The sequence below is a fragment of the Suncus etruscus genome, chromosome 4 (assembly GCF_024139225.1).
Source record: "Suncus etruscus isolate mSunEtr1 chromosome 4, mSunEtr1.pri.cur, whole genome shotgun sequence".
Classification (NCBI taxonomy): domain Eukaryota; kingdom Metazoa; phylum Chordata; class Mammalia; order Eulipotyphla; family Soricidae; genus Suncus; species Suncus etruscus.
This window is the reverse complement of record NC_064851.1, coordinates 89324457-89346925: the sequence shown is the minus strand read 5'-3', so window position 1 is coordinate 89346925 and position 22469 is coordinate 89324457. Positions and strand designations below refer to the sequence as shown.

The 22469-nt window shown below is 37.0% G+C and overlaps 1 protein-coding gene and 1 long non-coding RNA gene across 2 annotated transcripts in view; both read left to right on the top strand.

Moving 5' to 3' along the window:
- LOC126006058 (uncharacterized) overlaps window positions 1-22469 on the top strand; it is a 684655-nt gene that overhangs the window by 465682 nt on the left and 196504 nt on the right. The gene's annotated exons all lie outside the window — the stretch shown is intronic.
- Window positions 1-22469, top strand: part of FAM184A (family with sequence similarity 184 member A) — a 134541-nt gene that overhangs the window by 35807 nt on the left and 76265 nt on the right. Inside the window, exon 2 of the mRNA XM_049771379.1 lies at window positions 8604-9458. Within this exon, the coding sequence (XP_049627336.1) occupies window positions 8604-9458 (855 nt within the window). The remainder of the gene's footprint in view (window positions 1-8603; window positions 9459-22469) is intronic.

The window sequence follows — 22469 nt, the reverse complement described above, 5'->3', positions numbered from 1 at the left end:
GCCTTTGTTTCTTTTTCTTTAAAATAAACTGGGCTAAGAAAATAATGGGAATGATTAAATGCTGAGACAAACCTACCCTTTATGAATAGAAATTGGTAACCTTCAACTCACCTTGAACTCCATATCTTCCGTCCTTTTACTTACAATGAATGGAAATTGATATGTGATTGGACATTTTATGAGACTGTAAATTGAGGCTTAATTCCTTAAAATTTTTGTAATGCATATAATTGTACCACATGTATATGTGAAACATGCAAAGCAAGTAAATGTTGTTCTGCTGAACCATATTTTAACCTATTGTTAAATATATATTTATGCTTGGATCAGCAGCAAGCAAGGCAAGTACTTTACCCTTTACAAATTTTAAATCTCATATACAAGTACACTCATTTAACTTTTTTCTTTTATAATATCTTATATTATGAACTATTCCATATTTGATTTACATGACATGATTAAAACATTATAAAAGTTTCCTAAGTCATTCTTTTGAATAGTTTTGTAGTCTTACATTTGAATGTGCCATATTTTTGGCGGTGCAGCATACCCACCAGGCTTACTCCTGGCTCTTGACACAGGTATCACTCTTGCAAGAGCTCAGGGGAACTGATTACACCATCATGTTAAAGTATTCTGTTACTTTAGCATTGTTGAGCATGTTGGCATGATTGTAAAAATTTAATACTTTAAGCTGTTATAATATACTTTTCTTTTTTAGTTTCATTTTTTTTTCTTTTTGGTTAGAGGGCTATACGTGGTAGTGCTCCGGGCTTACTCCTAGCTTTGTGCTTAGGGATCACTCCTGTGATTCAAGGCAAGTGCCATATCCATTATATTATTGCTCTGACCCCTCACATACATTTCTATGAAAGTACTTAGTATTATTACTAATGAGTTACATTTTACTGTGAATACATTTAATTTTTTGCAGAGCCAGGGAAGGGGGTTGGGTCATATTTGTTGTTATTCATAAACTTCCTTGCTCTGTGCTTCGGAATGACTGCTGGTACTGCTTGGGGGACGACCATATGTGGTACCGGAAACTAAAACCAGCGTTGGCCAAAAGCAAGATAAATGCCTAACTGTTTTGCTCTCTCCTGCCCAAATATATTCTAATTACTGCCAAAGTATTAGGGTTTGAATATAGTTCAGTAATAGAATGCATACTTGGCATGTATTAGGACCTGACTTCAATTTCTGGGACAGCAAAAGCAAATGAAAAAGCCTCAGTCTTGCATATCAGAACTCTATCTTGCCATGTCCTTAAATCCTATCATAAGGACTCCAGCTTCTTGGCATTATATAAACTTAATTACTTCCCAAGACTCTTCAAAATATCATCATACTGGGAATAAGAGTTTATGGAGTGTAGGGGAGACATAATTTAGTCCATAATAGGCAACAATGAAGATTATTTCAAAAACTATTTTTTACTTAGCATTTAAAAAAACTATTATCTGGAATAGTTCTAATTTTGTCTGTGGTGAAGAATGTCAGGAAACCTTTATAGAAACAGTAAAAATTACTCACTATTGCTTATTCATGATAGACTATATAGTTAAATTGTGCATTATTGGCAAAAATGGAACTGTGAAATTGCATGAAATTGCTGAAATGATTATTCTGCCCCATTCCATGAATGTTCATAGCTCCATAAAAACTGAAAATTACTCTAATGTCTTTTAAAATAGTTATGAAAAAAGACATTCTTTCTCCTGTGTGGACAATAATGACCAATTTTATGGATGATTATGATCACTTACTGAAGTTTCTTTTAAAATCGGTCTCATTTTCTCCATAAATAAAATGATGCAAGTAATAAGGAGACATTATCGCATGGTGCTTTATGATTTTCAAAAATGTCATTTTTTGAAAGTCAGGGATCAGTTGCTCTCTTAACCATTTCACTAGAGTAGCATAAATCATATCTCTATTTAATATCGAGAAGCTTCAAGTTAGGGACAGAATTTAGTTAGGGCCATTTATGTTACTTGAGTTATATCTTTTTTGTTTGTCTTGCTTTGTTTTTGGGCCACACCAGCAGCACTCGAGGTTTACTCCTGCTATGTGCTCAGCCATATGGGATGCGGGGGATCTAACTCAGATCCATCCTGAGTCAGCTGTGTGCAAAGCAGACTCCCCACTATTGTGCTACTGCTCTGGCCTCTTGAATTACATATTTTATCTGTTCAAGGAACACAGGCATTTATATTAACTTGGCTTGAGAAACATAAGTTAAAGAGAAAGCTACTCCTACATGGTTATCTATGGTGTTTATTTAGGGCAGGTTAGATCACTCTTGGTGGTTTTCAGGGCTTTCTCTGGGATCTGTGTTCAGGAATCACTCCTGGGTGTACTACACTCAGTTCTAGCAATGAATCAGGATTGGCCACATGCAAGGCAAGTACTGTAATGCATGTACTATCTCTCTGGCCCAGTAATATAGTCTTTTCTACAGCTGTGCAATTCTACTATTGTGGGAAAGTGTTAACAGGCAATATAAAAATAGTTAACATAGCCGTGCTCTGAGAAAACTTTTTACAAATAGAAGCAACAAATGTATTTTGATTTCAGACTATGGTAGATAATTTGCTGATCTCTAGTTTAAATACACAGTGAATTAGAACTTTCACCATAAAACTTCCTTGTTATTTGTCTTTTTAAATGTCTTTACTTTTAAAATCATCTCCTTTTTCCTTTACTGTTCTGTTTCACTATTTTATAACATAGTGTGTTACTGTGCTTTTGTATCTTCAGATATGTTTTTAGACTCTTATATCCTAACACTTGAACATTTTGCTCAAGTAGACTATCAGTGGCATTGGCGGGAGGGGGGGGGCGAGGTGTTTGGATCTCACCTGGTAGTGCTCAGGGGTTATTCCTGGCTCTGCACTAAGAAATTGCTTCTGACAGGTTCTGGGAACCATATGGGATGCTGGTAATCAATCCGAGTTTGTGTGAGTTTGGCCGTGTGCAAGGCAAACACTCTACCACTATGCTATCACTTCACCCCCTTCTATCATTGACATTTTTGTCCTGAATAACTTGGCTGAAGGCTCCCAAACTCTTGTCTAATATTTAAGAAACAAAATAAAAAATTATCAGCTGTGGCAAAGCTAGAGTGGGGGCTTGTGTTAAAGATTGTTTTATGGAAGGCCTAAAAAAGAAGCCTCCTGTTTTTGTCCCCACAAAAGTGGGATCTGTTCCACATCTGTCAAGCTTTCATATAGGGTTTCACCATGTTTCATAATTCAGTATCTACAATGTTCAGTTAGACCCCAAAGACTTGGAATTGTCTCCTGGTTGTGGGTGTGGCAATGTCAGGCGTAATCTGAATTATTACTTGACCTAAGATCTTGGTACCTGGGATTAAAATTACTTCCAGATAAACTTGTTTATTGGTTTGACCTTACTCCTAGTAACTTGATATTATGCTAAAAATTAAGGGTCTCAATGGTTATGTTCTTAGGATTCCTATTCTGTAGAGGAACGGAATACAAAACATCAATATATTGGGTATTTTTTTCCACTTTTAATTGCAAATCCTCCATGTCTCTGTCAAATGCTTTTCTAAATAAATGGGGGCTATCACAAGTATTATGGGGACACACAGCAAGATGTATGAGATATGTGAACCACTCACATAGCCCATGAGTGGCATTTTTGTCACTAATAATTCGACTGAAGACTTCTTAACTCATGTTTAACATTGTTATTGACTTGTTTGTTTATTGTTTTAGGAACACACCTGGCAGTGCTCAGGGATTACTCCTGGCTCTGCACTCAGAAATCACTCCTGGCAGGCTTGGGGCACCATGTGGGATTCCAGAAATTAAATTTGATTCTGTCTCATGTTGGCCATGTGCAAGGCAAATGCCATACTGCTGTGCTACTACTCTGGCCCAATGTCCAATATTTTAGAAACATATTCTACTCAAACTTGAATATGTGATATTCAAGCCTCTGCCATGGGAACACATAAAAAAGCATTCTTTAATAAAACTTTATTTAAACATATGGTTTACAAAGTGGTTCATAATACAGTTGCTTTTGGCATCAAACATTCCAACACCAATTCTTTCACCCACCCAACTCCTGAGCAGGCACAGAATAATTTTATTTTATATTGCTTGTTACAATGAATGGTAAATTGAATTATAAAAAAAATAGTTTAGTCAAAGAAAATTTGTGAAAATTTTGACATCTTACTGTGGTATTATTAAAGTCATTAAGGATTTACTGAACTCTTTGTTGCTACTTTAACATCCTGCTTTGTTTTTTTTGCTTATTGAGTTTCATTGGCTTCTATGCTACTTTACCATTTAATTTGCTGTGCTCCTACTGTGCTATAAGTATTGTGGAATTTGGAGGTGTTGCACAGCAGCGACTAGTCTTGAAATAGTGAAGATAGGCTATTTACACAGTGGTAGCTAGGGAGTGTGGGTTATAATCAATATTTTTGTTTTATTTTGGGTCATATTTAGAAGTTCTTAGGGCTTCCTCCTGGTTCTGTGCTCAGTATGACTTCTGGCAGATAGTGCTGGAAATCAAACCAGATTCAGCCACATACCAGGGAAGTACCTTAAGCCCTGTACTATCTTTCAGGCTCCAAAAAAAGAATTCTTTAGGTCTAACAATGAAACTTGGTGAACTTCCTGGGTGAGGGAGGAATATTTCCTAAGGGGCATTATGGGTTAGGACTGAGAGATGGATTGGAACAGTAGTTTCATTGATTGTCCTCAAGTCTTTGATCTTTGTCCTCTATACACCATTAGGTTTCCTAACTTCTAGGAGGGAGAATTACATGGGGACTCAGGATCAGCACAAGCTATGCTCCAGGACCATGCCAGCTATTGGTGGGAGAAGGGCTAGCTGTGCAAGACAGATGAGATTTTGTCATTTGTCAAGTATTATACTTTGATATCAGGCTATTTCTCATAAAATAGTATGAACAGCCAATGTAGTTTATGGAGAATTACAGTCCTAGAAGGAGTCAATTCAGATTTAATAGTAGGATTTTGATCCCTCAGGCTCTGTGACAAGACAGATAGTCGATTTCAGTTGTTCTCTACAAGGAGGACCTTATTTTATGAGAGGAGAGGAAAGAGGGGCCAGGTTGCTAATAGATCAATTTACATACCTTAATTTGCATATGAAATCATATTGGTCATCTCATAATCTTAATTTGTGCAAAGGCATATGACAGTTCTTATAAGGGCATGTGTGATCTGATTCATCCTCCTTCATCTGTACATACCCCTTAACTTTTTTTTGTTTTTTGTTTTTTTTGTTTTTGTTTTTGGGCCACACCCAGCAGCGTTTAGGGGTTACTCGGGGGACCATATCAGATACCGGAATTTGAACCACCATCTGTCCCAGGTCGCTGCATGTTAGGCAAATGCCTTACCACTTTGTTATCACTCTGGCCCACCCCTCAACTTTTACAGAAAACAGTATAGAGACTTCTCAAGACATTAAAACATGCACTGAACATAAGTGTGCATAAGTGTATTCTTGATATAATGTTTTTGTGTTCCTGGGATTGACAGTGATTTTACTTCTGTCTATCCCAGGAACATATGTTCAGTGTAGCAGTATTTATAATAGTCAGATTCTGGAAACAGCTCAGATCACCAGTGCAAGGAGAGTGATTATAGAAATTGTGGATTGATTAATACTACTCAATTGTTTTTTGCAATTGGGTGGTACTAGAAGGAGTCATTTTAAATGAATTAGTCAAAGGAAAAAAAACATCAAGTGATCTCACTCATGTTGTAAAGCAAAGGAATGGATGAACATTTCCATTCCAATGGAAACAAAACCTTTATGTTAGGGCATAACTGAAGTTACCAAGTAAGAGGAGGGAGAATAGGAGGAATGAGACAAGAAGTGGTGACTAGAGTCATGTGAGAGGGGCCAGAGCTATAGCACAGTGGGTAGGGCTTTTGCCTTGCATGCTGCTGACTGGTTTTGATCCCCAACATACCATATGGTCCTTAAGCCTGCCAGGAGTAATTTCTGATTGCAGAGCTAGAAGTAACCCCTGAGTACCACCAAGTATGCCCTCCCCCCAAAAAAACACAAAAAGAAATCATATAAGACAGTTATAGAGATGATCTTTGACATTTTTGTGGTGGCATATATATGTATATGTAGTTTAATATATGTTAAACTATATAATATATATTAATTTTAAGTATTTAAGTATTAATATACATAATATATTAAACTATATAGATGTAAGTAGTTTAATATACCAAAAGCATTATTATTAACACTGTTTACCCATATTACCTCAATAACAATAAAATAATAGTAATAATTAAAATAAGTTCTCTGAAAAAATTGCAACATCTTTGCATCTTAACTGCTATTTCTGGTTTTTAGTACAGGGATTCATTTCTCAGTTACCCTTCTAGAAAAGTCAAATTAAAATAGACAAAGTTGAAAATTAATTATGAACAGCTTTGAAACTTTGTACGGTGATTCAATAAATTAAAAAAAAATAAAATAATTGAAATGGACAAAACTCATACTATTTTTTATTTGTTTTGCTTTTATTTTGGGCCACACCCAGCTCTGTTCAAAGCTTATTTTTGGTTCTTTGCTCAGAGGTCATTTCTAGCTAATCTGGGGGACTGTATGGGATGCTGGGGATCAAACCTGGGTCAGCTGCATATAAAGAAAGCATCCTAACCCCTCTACTGTTGTTCCAGTTCACACTAGTTTTTTAGTCTTTGAATTATGAGTTCTGTAGTGCTCACCTCTTTCTTTTTTAACATCAGAAGAAAGTACAAGTTTTAGGTGATATTCAGGAATACTACACTCTGACCACTACGGTATAATAAGGATGTTAGGGAAAACACAAGTATGAGAGTATTGCTGAAAAGGAAATATGTTGTTTTTGGGATTAAGATTGGGTAAACTTGAATGGAATTAATAAGACCTGAGAATCAAAATGAAAATAATGATTTCTATTGAGAATAGAATTCTTTTTTATTTATTTATTTTTTTATTTCGGTTTTTGGGCCACACCCGGTGATGCTCAGGGGTTACTCCTGGCTGTCTGCTCAGAAATAGCTCCTGGCAAGCATGGGGGACCATATGGGACACCGGGATTCGAACCAACCACCTTTGGTCCTGGATCGGCTGCTTGCAAGGCAAACACCGCTGTGCTATCTCTCTGAGCCTGAGAATAGAATTCTTGATGAGGAATTTATCTGAACTTGACGGCAGAGGGAAAATTTGGTAAAGGGGAAACTGAAATTTCTATGTGAGCAGAAAAGTACTAATTGCATTTTATGAGGAGGCTATTGAGAAGAAAAAAAGGCATCAACTTTAAAAACTGAACACAGGAGGCCTGGAAGATCGCTCAGTGGCTTAAGATAAACTGAGGACAGTGATCTCAATCCTAGATGTTGCCACACATTGAGATGATTGATACTGTTTGTTACCAGTGTCTGAGAATCCCCAGCAAGTGTGAAAAAAAAAACAGACCAAAGAGAATTAGTAAAGGACATTTCTTTCTTTTTTGGGGGGGAGGGGACACACCCAGCAGCACTCAGGGGTTACTCCTGGCTCTGTTCTCAGAAATTACTCCTTGGAAAGCTCGAGCTCTGGGGACCCTATGAAATGCCAGGGATTGAACCTGGTAGGGTCCATCCTGGTTTGACCGCATGAAAGGCAAATGCCTTACCACTGTGCTATCACTTTGGCCCAGTAAAGGACATTCCTGATTTAAAATATATTGAACACTAGCAGTTGGGGGAGGTGGGTGGGAGGGAAGAGGACATTGGGGAGGGTGAGAGGGAAACTGGGGACATTGGTGGCAGGAAATGTGCACTGGTGAAGGTTGTTTTACATTGTATGACTGTAAATCAAAAACAAATTTATCTGTGGAACAAAACTGTTATGTACAAACTTGTTTAAATATTTATTTAAATAGTGTTTAGTCCTTTGGTGTTTGTTCAAGGTGTTTGCCTTGAACACAGCAGACCTGGGACAGACCCTGGTTTGATTCCCAGTATCTCATATGGTCTCAGGAGTCTGCCAGAAGCGATTTCTGAGCATAAAGCCAGGCTGGGTGTGGCTCAAAAAAGCAAAAACAAAAACAAAAAAGATGTTTAAATAAAACAATATATTAAACATTAAATAGATGAAAGAAATTATTGGGAGGATTTGTTTAGATGGAACTAATGCTATGCCAAGTCTCACTCATCTCTAGGATACCAATATAGTGCAGGAACCTCTTCATGAGGCTTTCTCCTATCCCCAAAACAGCTGCCCATGAAATCAGATTAGTTTGGCTTCCTTTAACTTTCCCTTCTTCACTGTTTCATTTGTAGTAATACATAACTAATTTTGAATGCTTTAAAATTCTACTCTAAAAAAAAATAGATGAAAATTTTAACATTGTGCTAAGGTAAAAAGTTGCTAAGTAAATTAATCTGATAGTATTATAGCTATACACCAAATTTCAATATTTACCACAACCAGTATTATGTATAATGAAAACCTAGTTCAAACAAAATAATTATCTTTCAAGTTAGAAAATAATCTGTTTCCTGTATTCTTCTCTCTTCTTCTTTGAAACTATGCAGGTAATATATGCTTTGAATACCAAAAATGATGAGCACGAATCTGCAATCCAAGCCCTCAATGATGCTCATGAAGAAGAAATTCAACAAATTCTTGCAGAAACAAGGGAAAAAATATTGCAGTATAAAAGCACAGTAATAGAGGAGTCAGACCTTAGGAGAAAGATTCAAGTTTTAGAAGCATCATTAGAAGAGCATATAAAAATGAAAGAGCAGGCTTTGACAGAATTTGAAGCTTATAAGCACAGAGTTGAGGACATGCAACTTTGTGCTGAAGCCCAACATGTTCAGCGTATTGTAACCATGTCTAGAGAGGTTGAAGAGATTAGGAGGAAATTTGAGGAGAGATTAAGGAGTTTTGGACAACTCCAAGTGCAGTTTGAAAAAGATAAAAGGTTAGCATTGGAAGATTTGCGAGCTGCTCACAGAAGAGAAGTCCAAGAGCTATTGAGGTCACAGCAGGATCACAGTACCTCTGTTAATAAAGGGCTGGAGAAGGCAGAGGAACTGCACAGAATAGAGGTGGAGGACTTAAACAAAACACTTGAAGAGCTAAGGCTTGAACAGAAAAAGCTAATTGAGGATTATGAAGGCAAGTTGAAAAAAGCTCAGTCTTTTTATGAACATGAACTTGATAATTTGAAAAGGTCACAGCTTTTTACAGCAGAAAACCTGCAAGCTAGCAAAGAAAAGGAAGCTGATCTTAGAAAGGAATTTCAGGGGCAAGAAGCAATTTTACGAAAAACTATAGGAAAATTAAAGACTGAATTACAGATGGTTCAGGATGAGGCTGGAAGTCTTCGTGGCACATGCCAGAAACTTCAGACAGCACTTGTTACTGCAGAAAATAATGTTCAGGTAAGTCAAGAATGTTAAATTAAACACGTGCCTTTTCCCACTTTTCATCTTTTCAGTTAAACAAATTTAATCCCCACCTTTTTTTTTTTTCATTTTCTTTTTTCTGCCATGCCTTTGTGGAAAAAAAGTAAAAAATGTTAGAATTCTGTAGTGATGATTCTTTCATGCTAGAATGTCAATGATCAAAAGCCTATAAATGTAAGCTTAGAAACATTTGTTTGTTTATGAAACTGTTCCCCCATCCCCTGGTCGTGCTCATGATTTATTTCTATCTCTTACTCAGGGATCACTTTTCATGAGTTTGGAATGGTAAATGTAGGAGACCATATGGGGTGAAATTTGAATTGGCTGCATCAAGGCAAACACTTTACCTTGTGTACTATTGCTGTACTATTGCTTGGGTTCCTGAAAGAATTTTAATTTTAAAAATATATTTTAAAAAAACCCACTTAAACTTTTGAGATTAACTTAAACTAATATGTGTGTGCATGGAAAGGTAGAAAAATACTATGCCTTCAATGTTTAAAGAGTTACATAAGTTTTATGGCTTTAGATTGCTTTCTGTGCTGCTAAGAAATATTATAATGTATTACAATATGGGGACTTGAGGGACAAAGTAATTGTATATGGGTTCTGTTTAATGTTCTTTGACTGAATGTTCAAAGTTAAGATATCAGCAAGGGGACTTCTTCTGAGAATTCTGTTTATGGGTGATTGTCCTTCCACCGTAACTTTACCTTTCTTCTTTCTTTGCATCTTTGTTCTCATAATTAAAAATAAAAATTAAAAAAAAGATCAGGTCAAAAATATTTTACAAATTGTATTACTTTATTTAATACCATAGTTTATTTATTACCATATTTACAAGAATGTTCATAGTACAATTTTTTCATAGAACAGATTATTTTTCACAGATGCAAAGTTATTCATGATTGAGTTTCAGTCATAAAATGTACAACACTCTTCACCAGTGCATATTTCCTGCCAGTAGTGTTCCCAATTTTCTTCCCAACCTCCCCAATTGCCTGCCTATGGAGCAGACATTTTTCTTCCCTTTTCTCTCTCTCATTCTCTTTCTCCTCTTTCTTTCACTCTCTCCTCTCACTTTCTTTTTTCTCTTTTAGACAATGTTGTTTGCAATATTACTATAATAGTATTACAATATTATATCTTGCATACCACTATATCCTGTCTTTACCCTACTTTTGTCCAGAGTGAACATTTTTTTATGAGTCACATCTGACAGTTCTCAGGAGTTACTCCTAGCTCTGTGCTCAGAAATTGCTTCTGGCAGGCTCAGGGATCATATGAGATACCAAGGATGGAACCCAGGTCTGTTCCGTGTCATCTGCATGCAAGGCAAATGCCTTACCACTGTGTTATTGTTCCAGCCCCCAGAACGAACATTTTCAACTATCATTGTTATAGTGGTCCCATCCATGTCCTAACAGCATTCCTCTACTATTTGTGGCAAGCTTCCTATTATGAATTGTTTGTCTTGGCCCTTGTCTGTAGTATTGTCTCTGAATATTAATATCATGCTATCTTTTTCAATATCACACAAATGAGTGTGATTATTTTATGTTTATTCCTCTCCCACTGACTTATTTTGCTCAGAATAATATTTTCCACATCCACCCATGTATAAGGAAATTGCATGACTAATTTTCCCTAACAGTTGCATAGTATTACATGTGTAAATGTAACCAAGTTTTTTTAATCCACTAAAGTGCCCACTGTTCTTGGGAACTTGTTTTTTTTCCAGATTCTGGCTGTTGTGAATAGTGCTGCAATGACATAGGAAAGCAGGGAATTTTTCTGCATTATTTTGTGCACCTAGGGTATATTCCTAGGAATGGTATTGTTGGGTCATATGGAAGCTCAATTTCTAGTATTTGAGGAATGTTCATATTGTTTTCCAAAAAACGGCTGGACCAGACATTCCCACCAGAAGTGAATGAGAGGCGAAAGTACACCGGCCCAGTGGGGCTCAGCTGTGAAAGACTGTGAGTGTGACCTGTCTATGTCTGTCTACTGTCCTCTTGCGTGAAACTCTTGCGAGTGGGGCAAAAAGAGCCTCCAGAAACCTCGCTCGCCCAGACGCCATTTTCAGGGAGGGACTTCAGAGCATAAAAGCCGGCTATCCTTTGCAAAAGCTGGCTCCCTGTGTGTGACACCAGGCGGGGAAAATCCGCGAAAGTACACCGGCCCAGTGGGGCTCAGCTGTGAAAGACTGTGAGTGTGACCTGTCTATGTCTGTCTACTGTCCTCTTGCGTGAAACTCTTGCGAGTGGGGCAAAAAGAGCCTCCAGAAACCTCGCTCGCCCAGACGCCATTTTCAGGGAGGGACTTCAGAGCATAAAAACCGGCTATCCTTTGCAAAAGCTGGCTCCCTGTGTGTGACACCAGGCGGGGAAAATCCGCGAAAGTACACCGGCCCAGTGGGGCTCAGCTGTGAAAGACTGTGAGTGTGACCTGTCTATGTCTGTCTACTGTCCTCTTGCGTGAAACTCTTGCGAGTGGGGCAAAAAGAGCCTCCAGAAACCTCGCTCGCCCAGACGCCATTTTCAGGGAGGGACTTCAGAGCATAAAAACCGGCTATCCTTTGCAAAAGCTGGCTCCCTGTGTGTGACACCAGGCGGGGAAAATCCGCGAAAGTACACCGGCCCAGTGGGGCTCAGCTGTGAAAGACTGTGAGTGTGACCTGTCTATGTCTGTCTACTGTCCTCTTGCGTGAAACTCTTGCGAGTGGGGCAAAAAGAGGCTCAGAGGAGCACGGCCACTCCGCTTCGCTACGCGGCCGTGCACTCTTTCTAAGGAAAGAACTCCATTGCAACAAGAAGGAAAAATCACACTAAGAACGGCGCTATATCACAGAAGCAAACATTTCTCTCTGGACTGTCTTCTCTGTTACATGCTCGGGCCTAAGATTTGACCCAGTGTGAGGCTTCATCCACGGAGGACTCCCCTCCCTTAGAGGCAAGTCAGCCCATCCAGAAAGGGAGGAGCCAGAGGAGTGTGCTGCCTACATCATATAGACAATGAATACCACTACAACACGTAGAAAAACCCACAATACAAATGTGACAATGGGGAAACAGCGCAGGCCAGCATCAGACATAGAGAATGAAGATGACAATTCTGAGGACCAGATAATGACTGAACAACTAATCAACCTCTCAGATAAGGACTTTAGACTAGCAATATGGAAGGTGCTCAACAGACTCCAAGAAACCATGGATCGAGTTGAACAGAACACTAATAAGAACCAAGAAAATATGAAGGCAGAAATGACAAAACTCCAAACTGAAATAACATGTCAACTAACAGGCCTGAAAAACTCAGTAAACGAAGTGAATGACAAAATGGATAAGCTCTGGGACAGGGTATCAGAAGCTGAGAATAGACTTGGTGCTGTGGAAGATGAGATACATAACAATTCCATACAGCAGGAGAGATTGGACAAAAAACTTAAAGCAAATGAGCAGACAATGGAAAAATTAGTCAAAGAATGGGAACAGACGAAAATAGAAGTCTATGATAAGATCAACAGAAACAACTTAAGAATCATTGGAGTCCCAGAGACCCAGGAAGAAAATTTCCAGGAAGAATCAATGGTCAAGAACATCATTAAAGAGAAACTCCCAGAGCTAAAGAATATATGTGATCAAATCCTGCATGCCCGAAGAGTACCAACCAAAAGAGACCCCAGAAAAACCACCCCAAGACACATCCTAGTCACAATGACAAATCCCACAGATAGAGACAGAATTCTGAAAACAGCAAGATCAAAAGGGGAAATCATGTTCAAGCAAGCTTCCCTGAGATTTACAGCAGACCTGTCACCAGAAACGCTCAATGCCAGAAAGCAGTGGTGGGATATTGTGACAAGACTGAATGAAATGAATGCTTCACCCAGAATACTATACCCAGCAAAACTCACTTTCCGGTTTGATGGAAGAATACATGGTTTCACAGACAAAAAACAGCTCAGAAACTTCACAGACACAAAACCAGTCTTAAGAGAAAAACTGAAAGACCTAATCTAAGACAAGACTACCCAAAAGACACACCAAATTTTGAAATAAAGATGGCGTTAAATCCCAGGACAATTCTTTCTCTCAACGTCAATGGACTAAATGCACCAGTTAAGAGACACAGAGTGGCTAAATGGATCAAAAAACTCAATCCAACCTTCTGCTGCCTACAAGAAACGCACCTGAATAGTCAGAACAAACATAGACTCAAAATAAAAGGCTGGAGAAAAGTTATCCAAGCAAACAACACCCATAAAAAAGCTGGAGTGGCCATACTAATATCAGATAATGCAAACTTTATACTCAGGAAGGTTGTAAGGGACAAAGACGGACATTTTATATTAATCAAGGGGTACGTAGAGCAGGAAGAATTCACTCTCCTAAACATATATGCACCGAATGAGGGGCCAGCAAAATATTTAATACAACTGCTGACAAATCTGAAAAATAATATCAACAACAACACAATAATTGTGGGGGACCTAAACACGGCTTTGTCAACACTGGACAGGTCAACCAGACTGAAACCCAACAAGAATATACTAGACCTGAGGAGAGAAATGGAAGAAAGAGGCCTAGTGGATATATATAGGACACTCCATCCCCAGAAACCTGGATACACATTCTTCTCCAATGTACATGGGACATTCTCCAGGATAGACTACATGCTGGCACATAAAACATACCTCCATAAGATCAAGAGGATAGAAATTTTGCAGACTACCTTCGCTGACCACAAGGCTCTGAAATTATTTGTGAACTCCAAAGGGACTCAGAAGAAACACTTTAACACCTGGAAGTTAAACAGCCTCATGCTCAATAACCAGTGGGTCCGAGATGAAATCAAGGAGGAAATAAAAAGGTTCCTGGAAACAAATGACAATAAAGACACAAACTCTCAGAACTTATGGGACACAGCAAAAGCAGTACTGAGAGGAAAATTTATAGCTTTGCAAGCACACATCAGGAAGGAAGAAGGAGCTTACCTGAGTAGCTTAATGACACAGCTAATAGAACTAGAAAATGCTCAACAAAAGGACCCAAGAACAGGAAGACAGAAGGAAATAACAAAGCTGAGAGCAGAAATCAACGAAGTGGAAACTCAAAAAACAATCCGAAAGATCAACGAAAGCAGAAGTTGGTTCTTTGAAAAAATAAACAAGATTGATAGACCACTGGCAAACCTAACAAAGAAAGAGAGAGAGAGAAACTTGATAACTCGTATCAGGAATGAAAAAGGAGAGATCACTACTGATATGACAGAGATTCAAAGGGTAATCAGAAACTACTTTGAAAAACTCTACGCCACTAAAAATGAGAACCTGGAAGAAATGGATAAATTCTTGGACTCTTATAATCTTCCACGGTTGAAGGAAGAGGATGTAGCATATCTAAACACCCCCATCACCATTGATGAAATTAAAACAGTAATCAAATGTCTGCCGAAAAACAAAAGCCCAGGTCCAGATGGATTCACTAATGAATTCTATCAAACTTTCCAAGAGGAACTACTGCCAATCTTGGCAAGACTCTTTCATGAAATTGAACAAACAGAAACACTTCCAAATAGCTTTTATGAAGCCAACATCACCTTGATACCTAAACCAGACAGAGACGCTACCAAAAAAGAAAATTACAGACCAATATCACTGATGAATGCAGATGCAAAGATCCTCAACAAAATCCTGGCAAATAGGATTCAATGCCTCATTAAGAAGATCATCCACTACGATCAAGTAGGTTTCATCCCAGGAATGCAAGGCTGGTTTAACATCCGTAAATCTATCAACATAATACACAACATCAATAACAAGAAAAATAAAAACCACATGATCATATCAATAGATGCAGAGAAAGCATTTGATAAGGTCCAACACCCATTCTTGATCAAAACTCTCAGCAAGATGGGAATGGAGGGAACCTTTCTCAATATAGTGAAGGCCATCTACCACAAGCCAGTGGCAAATATTATCCTCAATGGAGAAAAACTGAAAGCCTTCCCTCTAAATTCTGGCACAAGACAAGGCTGTCCTCTCTCACCACTCCTATTCAACATAGCACTGGAAGTACTTGCTATAGCGATTAGGCAAGAAAAGGATATCAAGGGAATCCAGATAGGAAAGGAAGAAGTCAAGCTCTCACTGTTTGCAGATGACATGATACTCTACTTAGAAAACCCTAAAGACTCTATCAAAAAGCTTCTAGAAACAATAGACTCATATAGCAAGGTGGCAGGCTACAAAATTAACACACAAAAATCAATGGCCTTTCTATACACCAACAGTAATAAAGAAGAAATGGACATTAAGAAAACAACCCCATTCACAATAGTACCACACAAACTCAAATATCTTGGAATCAACTTGACTAAATATGTGAATGACCTATACAAAGAAAACTATAAAACTCTGCTCCAAGAAATAAGAGAGGACACACGGAAATGGAAACACATACCCTGCTCATGGGTTGGCAGGATTAACATCATCAAAATGTCAATACTCCCCAAGGCATTATACAGATTTAATGCCATCCCTCTAAAGATACCCATGACATTCTTCAAAGAAGTGGATCAGACACTTTTGAAATTCATTTGGAACAATAAACACCCTCGAATAGCTAAAGCAATCATTGGGAAAAAGAATATGGGAGGAATTACTTTTCCCAACTTTAAACTGTACTACAAAGCAACAGTTATCAAAACAGCATGGTATTGGAATAAGGATAGGTCCTCAGATCAGTGGAATAGGCTTGAATACTCAGAAAATGTTCCCCAGAGATACAACCATCTAATTTTTGATAAAGGAGCAGGAAATCCTAAATGGAGCAGGGAAAGCCTCTTCAACAAGTGGTGTTGGCACAATTGGATAGCCACTTGCAAAAAATTAAACTTAGACCCCCAGCTAACATCATGTACAAAGGTAAAATCCAAATGGATTAAAGACCTCGATATCAGCCCCAAAACCATAAGATATATAGAACAGCACATAGGCAAAACACTACAGGACATTACAGGCATCTTCAAGGAGGAAACTGCACTCTCCAAGCAAGTGAAAGCAGAGATTAACAGATGGGAATATATTAAGCTGAGAAGCTTCTGCACCTCAAAGGAAATAGTGCCCAGGATACAAGAGCCACCCACTGAGTGGGAGAAACTATTCACCCAATACCCATCAGATAAGGGGCTAATCTCCAAAATATACAAGGCACTGACAGAACTTTACAAGAAAAAAACATCTAACCCCATCAAAAAATGGGGAGAAGAAATGAACAGACACTTTGACAAAGAAGAAATACGCATGGCCAAAAGACACATGAAAAAATGTTCCACATCACTAATCATCAGGGAGATGCAAATCAAAACAACGATGAGATACCACCTCACACCCCAGAGAATGGCACACATCACAAAGAATGAGAATAAACAGTGTTGGCGGGGATGTGGAGAGAAAGGAACTCTTATCCACTGCTGGTGGGAATGCTGTCTAGTTCAACCTTTATGGAAAGCGATATGGAGATTCCTCCAAAAACTGGAAATCGAGCTCCCATACGATCCAGCTATACCACTCCTAGGAATATACCCTAGGAACACAAAAATACAATACAAAAACCCCTTCCTTACACCTATATTCATTGCAGCTCTATTTACCATAGCAAGACTCTGGAAACAACCAAGATGCCCTTCAACAGATGAATGGCTAAAGAAACTGTGGTACATATACACAATGGAATATTATGCAGCTGTCAGGAGAGATGAAGTCATGAAATTTTCCTATACATGGATGTACATGGAATCTATTATGCTGAGTGAAATAAGTCAGAGAGAGAGAGAAAAACGCAGAATGGTCTCACTCATCTATGGGTTTTAAGAAAAATGAAAGACACCCTTGTAATAATAATTTTCAGACACAAAAGAGAAAAGAGCTGGAAGTTCCAGCTCACCTCAGGAAGCTCACCACAAAGAGTGATGAGTTTAGTTAGAGAAATAACTACATTTTGAACTGTCCTAATATTGAGAATGTATGAGGGAAATGTAGAGCCTGTTTAGGGTACAGGCGGGGGTTGGGTGGGGAGGAGGGTGATTTGGGACTTGGGTGATGGGAATGTTGCACTGGTGATGGGTGGTGTTCCTTTTATGACTGAAACCCAAACACAATCATGTATGTAATCAAGGTGTTTAAATAAAAAAAAAATTAAAAAAAAAAAGAAAAAAAAAAAAAAAAAAAAGAAGTGAATGAGAGTCCCTATCTACCCACATCCATACCAGCACTGATTGTTGTTCTTTATAATATGTGCCAGTCTCTGTGGTGTGAGATAATATCTCATTGTTTTCATTTGCATCTTCCTGATGATTAATGATGCTTTTATGGATCTTTTGGCATCTTTTTTTCTTCTTTGAAAAAAACTCTGTTCATCTCTTCTTCCCATTTATGTATGGGGTTAGAAGTTTTATTCTTATTAAGATCTAATAGTGATATATACATTTTAGATATTAATTCTTATCAGATGGGTATTGCATTGATCGTCTTTATATCCTAGTCACCATTTATTTTGAGGTATAGATGTTTCTTATTTTAATGCCTCCAATATTCCTTTTTCCAAGGGTGCTGTAGCTATTCACAGTTGTTTATTGTTCCAAAGGAATTTCAGGAGTGGTTGATCTACTTCATTGAAGAATGCCATGGGTATCTTTAGAAGTATTGAATTAAATATGTACAATGCTTTGGGGAGTATTAACATTTTAATTATATTAATTCTCCAATCCATTAACAGGGTATGTGTCTCCATTTACATGTGTCCTCTTTTATTTCTTAAAGCAAGGTTTTGTAGTTTTCTTTGTATAGGTCCTTCACCTCTTTAGTTAGGTTGATGCCATAGTATTGCGTTTGTGTGGCACTAATAGAAATATCATTATTAGTGGACAAAATGGCCATAGATTTTTGTGTGTTAATTTTGTAGCCTGCCAGTTTGTTATATGAACCTATAGTTTCTACAAGCTTTTTGGTAAAATTTTTAGGGGGTTCTATATATAGTGTCATGTAATTTGCAAACAGTGAGAGTTTTGATTTCTTCCTTTCTTATCTGGATGCCCTTGATATCTTTTTCTTGCCTGATTGCTATGGCAAGAATTTCAGCACTATGTTGAATAGGAGTGGTGAGAGAGGACAGCTTTGTCTTGTACCTGGTTTTAGAGGAAAGGCTTTTAGTTTTTCTCTGTTCAGAATGATATTTGCTATTGGTTTATGGTAGATGGCCTTGACTATATTGAGAAAAGTTCCTTCCATTCCCATCTTGATGAGAGTTTTTATCAAGAATGGCTGTTGGACCTCATCAAATGCTTTCTCTGCATCTATTGATATGATCCTATGTTTTTTTTTCTTTTTGTTGATATGGTATATTATGTTGATTGATTTACATATGTTAAACAATCCTTGCATTCCTGCAATGAAACCTATTTGATCATGGTGTATGACCTTCTTGATGAGGCATTGGATCCTATTTGCTAGAAATTTTTTGAGTATCTTTGCATCTGGTTTCATTAGGGACTTTGGTCTGTATTTTTCTTTCTTTCTTTTCTTTTCTTTTCTTTTCTTTTTTTTTCAGCATCTCTGTCTAGGTTAGGTATCAAGGCTATGTTAGCTTCATAAAAACTGTTTGATTTTATTGACTTTTCAGATTGTTTATTGGATTTCTAATTTATTGATTTCTAAGCTTTGTTATTTCCTTTGCCTACTTATTTTTGGTTCCTTTTGTTGATCATTTTTTAATTTTATAGGCTTTGTCATTAAGCAATTTATGTAGGCTCTTTCTTTCTGCCTGATGTGTGTTTGCAAAGCTATAAATTTTCCTCTTAGTACTGCTTTTCTGTGTCCCTTATATTCTGATAATTTGTGTCTTCATTGGCATTTGTTTCCAGGAATCTTGAATTCCTCTTTGATTTCATCTCTGACCCACTGGCTGTTCAGTAGTGAGTTGTTTAATCAGAAATTATCTTTTTGTATGTAGTTGACCAATTTTCCCAACAACATTTGTTGAAGAAGCTTTCCTTGCTTTACTTTGTATTTCTTGACCTTTTATCAAAGTTTAATTGCCCATGTTTCTGAAGTTCAGTCTTAGAATAGTCAAGTCTATTTCATTGATCAAGGGTCTTTCTTTCTTTCTTTTTTTTTTTTTTTGTACTACTGCTTTAGGGGCCAGAGCGGTGGCACAGCAGTAGGGTATTTGTCTTGCACATGCTAACCTAGAATGAACTGCTTGTGCCACCACTCCGGCCCACACTGTATCATTTCTATATTAATTTATAAAAGTTTGAGTCATGCCCAAGTATGTTATGTATTCTGGAAAGCATTCCATGTGCAGTCGAGAAGAATATACATTCATCTTTTGGGGATGAAAACTGTATATGTCCAATAAGCCAAGTTCTACTAGCTCCTTCTTTATGAATCTGTTTTCTTACTGTTTGCCTGTCTAGTCATTAAAATGGTCTGTATCTCTTGGTTGATCTGTCTAGTGGGTAAAATGTGTTAATAAAGTCTCCCACTGCTGTTGTGTTTCTGTCATTGTGTTTCTTTAAGTTTAAGTTTCTTTAAGTTCTGAACAGAGGTTTTGCTTATCTTTCATTTTGTGCATAAATTTTAGTCATGGTTAGTACTTTGTCTATCACTCTAATTTTTTATGTTGAGTGCTACTTGGTCTGATAGGAGTATAGTTGTTGCAACAATTTTTTTTGTCTATTATTGGCTCATATTTTTTTATCCTTTATTCCAAATCTGCATCTATTCTGTAAGTATATGGATGTTTCCTATGGGCAGCAGATAGATGGATTTTCTTTTCTGATCCATCCAACTCTTCTAAGTCTTTTTGTTTGTGAGCCACATCCATCTTATTTTAGGGCTTACTCCAGACTCTCTGCTCAGAAATTACTCCTGGTGGTTTGGGAACCAATGGGTTGCCAGGAATTTAACATGGGTTGGCTATATTCTAGGTACATGACCTATTTGCTGTACTTTTGCTCCTGCTCAATATGCCTTTTATTGTAGAGTTTAGTTTATTGACATTGAGAGAAATTTTTCATATATAGGTATATGTTGTTATTTTGTGAATGTTTATGAAGTAAATTTGTATTTTTGACCTTTTATCAAAGTTTAATTGCTCATATTCCTGAACAAATACAAATACACTTGTCTGTTTTGTATAGATATCCTTTTAGTAATTCTTGCAGAATTGATTTAGTTTGTCATAAATGCTACCAATTCTTGTTTGTCTGAAAAGGTTCTTATCCCTTTCTCAAGTCTATCCCGCTCTCTTAGCTTTTCAGGGTAGTAAACTCTATGCAGGATTTTTTTTTTCTCACACACTGCTTTGAATTATAATTATACTCTTTTCTTGATTGTATGACATCATATGGAAGTCTTGTTGTGGTTCTTATTTTTCCCTTGCATGTGACAATTCTTTCTCTGACCGCTTTCATTAGTCTCTTTGTATTTTCTTTTCTTTTCTTTATTAACATTTTGATTACAATGTGTCTTGGTGTTTGTTTGTTTTTTTCACTTGAGTCTATTTTGTTTGGTACTCTTTGGACCACTTGGAACTGTGCAGAAGCTGCTCTCAGAGACAGGGTATATTTTCAAGTTACTATTTCTTCCACCAGTCACTCCTTTCTCTCTCTCTCTCTCTCTATCTCTCTCTCTCTCTCTCTCTCTCTCTATATATATATATATATATATATATATATATTTCTCTCTTTTTTAGTATTCCTGTAATTTAAATATTATTCTTCTTGCTATTATCTATTAAAAAGCTTACATTTTTATGTTTATTTTTCTTTTGCCACAGTATTATTGTTGATGGCTAATATTTCGTTTTCATATTGCTATGGCTTGCCATTTTAATATTTAACTTCTTAATTTCTATTTATATAGATTTTTTTATACCTTGAATCAGTTCATTCTTGAGCTGGTTGAATTTTTTTGTCTAGTGATGGCTTTATTTCTGTTGACTTTTCATGGAGCATTGTTTTGAGGTCCACCTCAATGAGGCTTGGGGCTTTATTTGAACTTGATGTTTTGCTGGGATTTCTGTCCTTGTTATGTCAGAGCAGGTGATTTAATTGTTCTTAAAGATTTATAGATTCTTAAAGATTTATAGGTCTGTGATTGAATTTCAGATTCTGAATTATCTGAGATTTGATCTGATTTTATTTTCCAATAAGGGGGTACTACTTTAATTTACTATTCTAACAATTTCAGTGATCTTAAAATACTATTTAGTGTTCATGCAAGTGAATGTTCAGTTACTCCTGTTTATAGACCAGGGTTATTATGATGGTATTCAAGGTCAGATACAAGAACCTATACACTCTTATAATCAGAAGAGTTGAAAGAGTAGAGTTGGTGGGGCTTCCCTGGTCATCAGAGCAGGGAAGATAATGGTGGTGCATAAAGTTACATGGTAAGAGGAGCCTGAAAGGGTTATTATGTAAGTATTATGTTTGTATTTTCTGTTACTGATTTGGTGGTATTAAAATATTGGTTAGTGATAAAATGATTAAAAGTTATCACACTAAATATAGATTTGATTATTCAATTACAGGTTTAATTATATTTCCCCATATTTTGCATTAAGAGTGATATGTGCATTATTTGATGTTCAATCACTGTATAAAATAAGTTTATATTTTAGAAATCAGACTTAAATAATGTTATTACATAAATCTTAAAAAAAAAGCCCAGACATTTTTCTAAATTTTATTTCATTGGCTTAGAAAGTATCAAAGTTGTGTTTTAAAATAATTATGTGTCTCTTGAATAGATCTGAAAGGGCAGAATAACCTTTCTTATTTGGGTCAAATGATGGCAAACTTCTAGCACCAATAAAGATTCAAAATTAGGTATTGTTAAATGTTATTTTGAGTAAGAATTGCTTGGAAAGCACTTGAACCATTCAGGTTAGCAGCACTCTTGGCATATTGATCTTT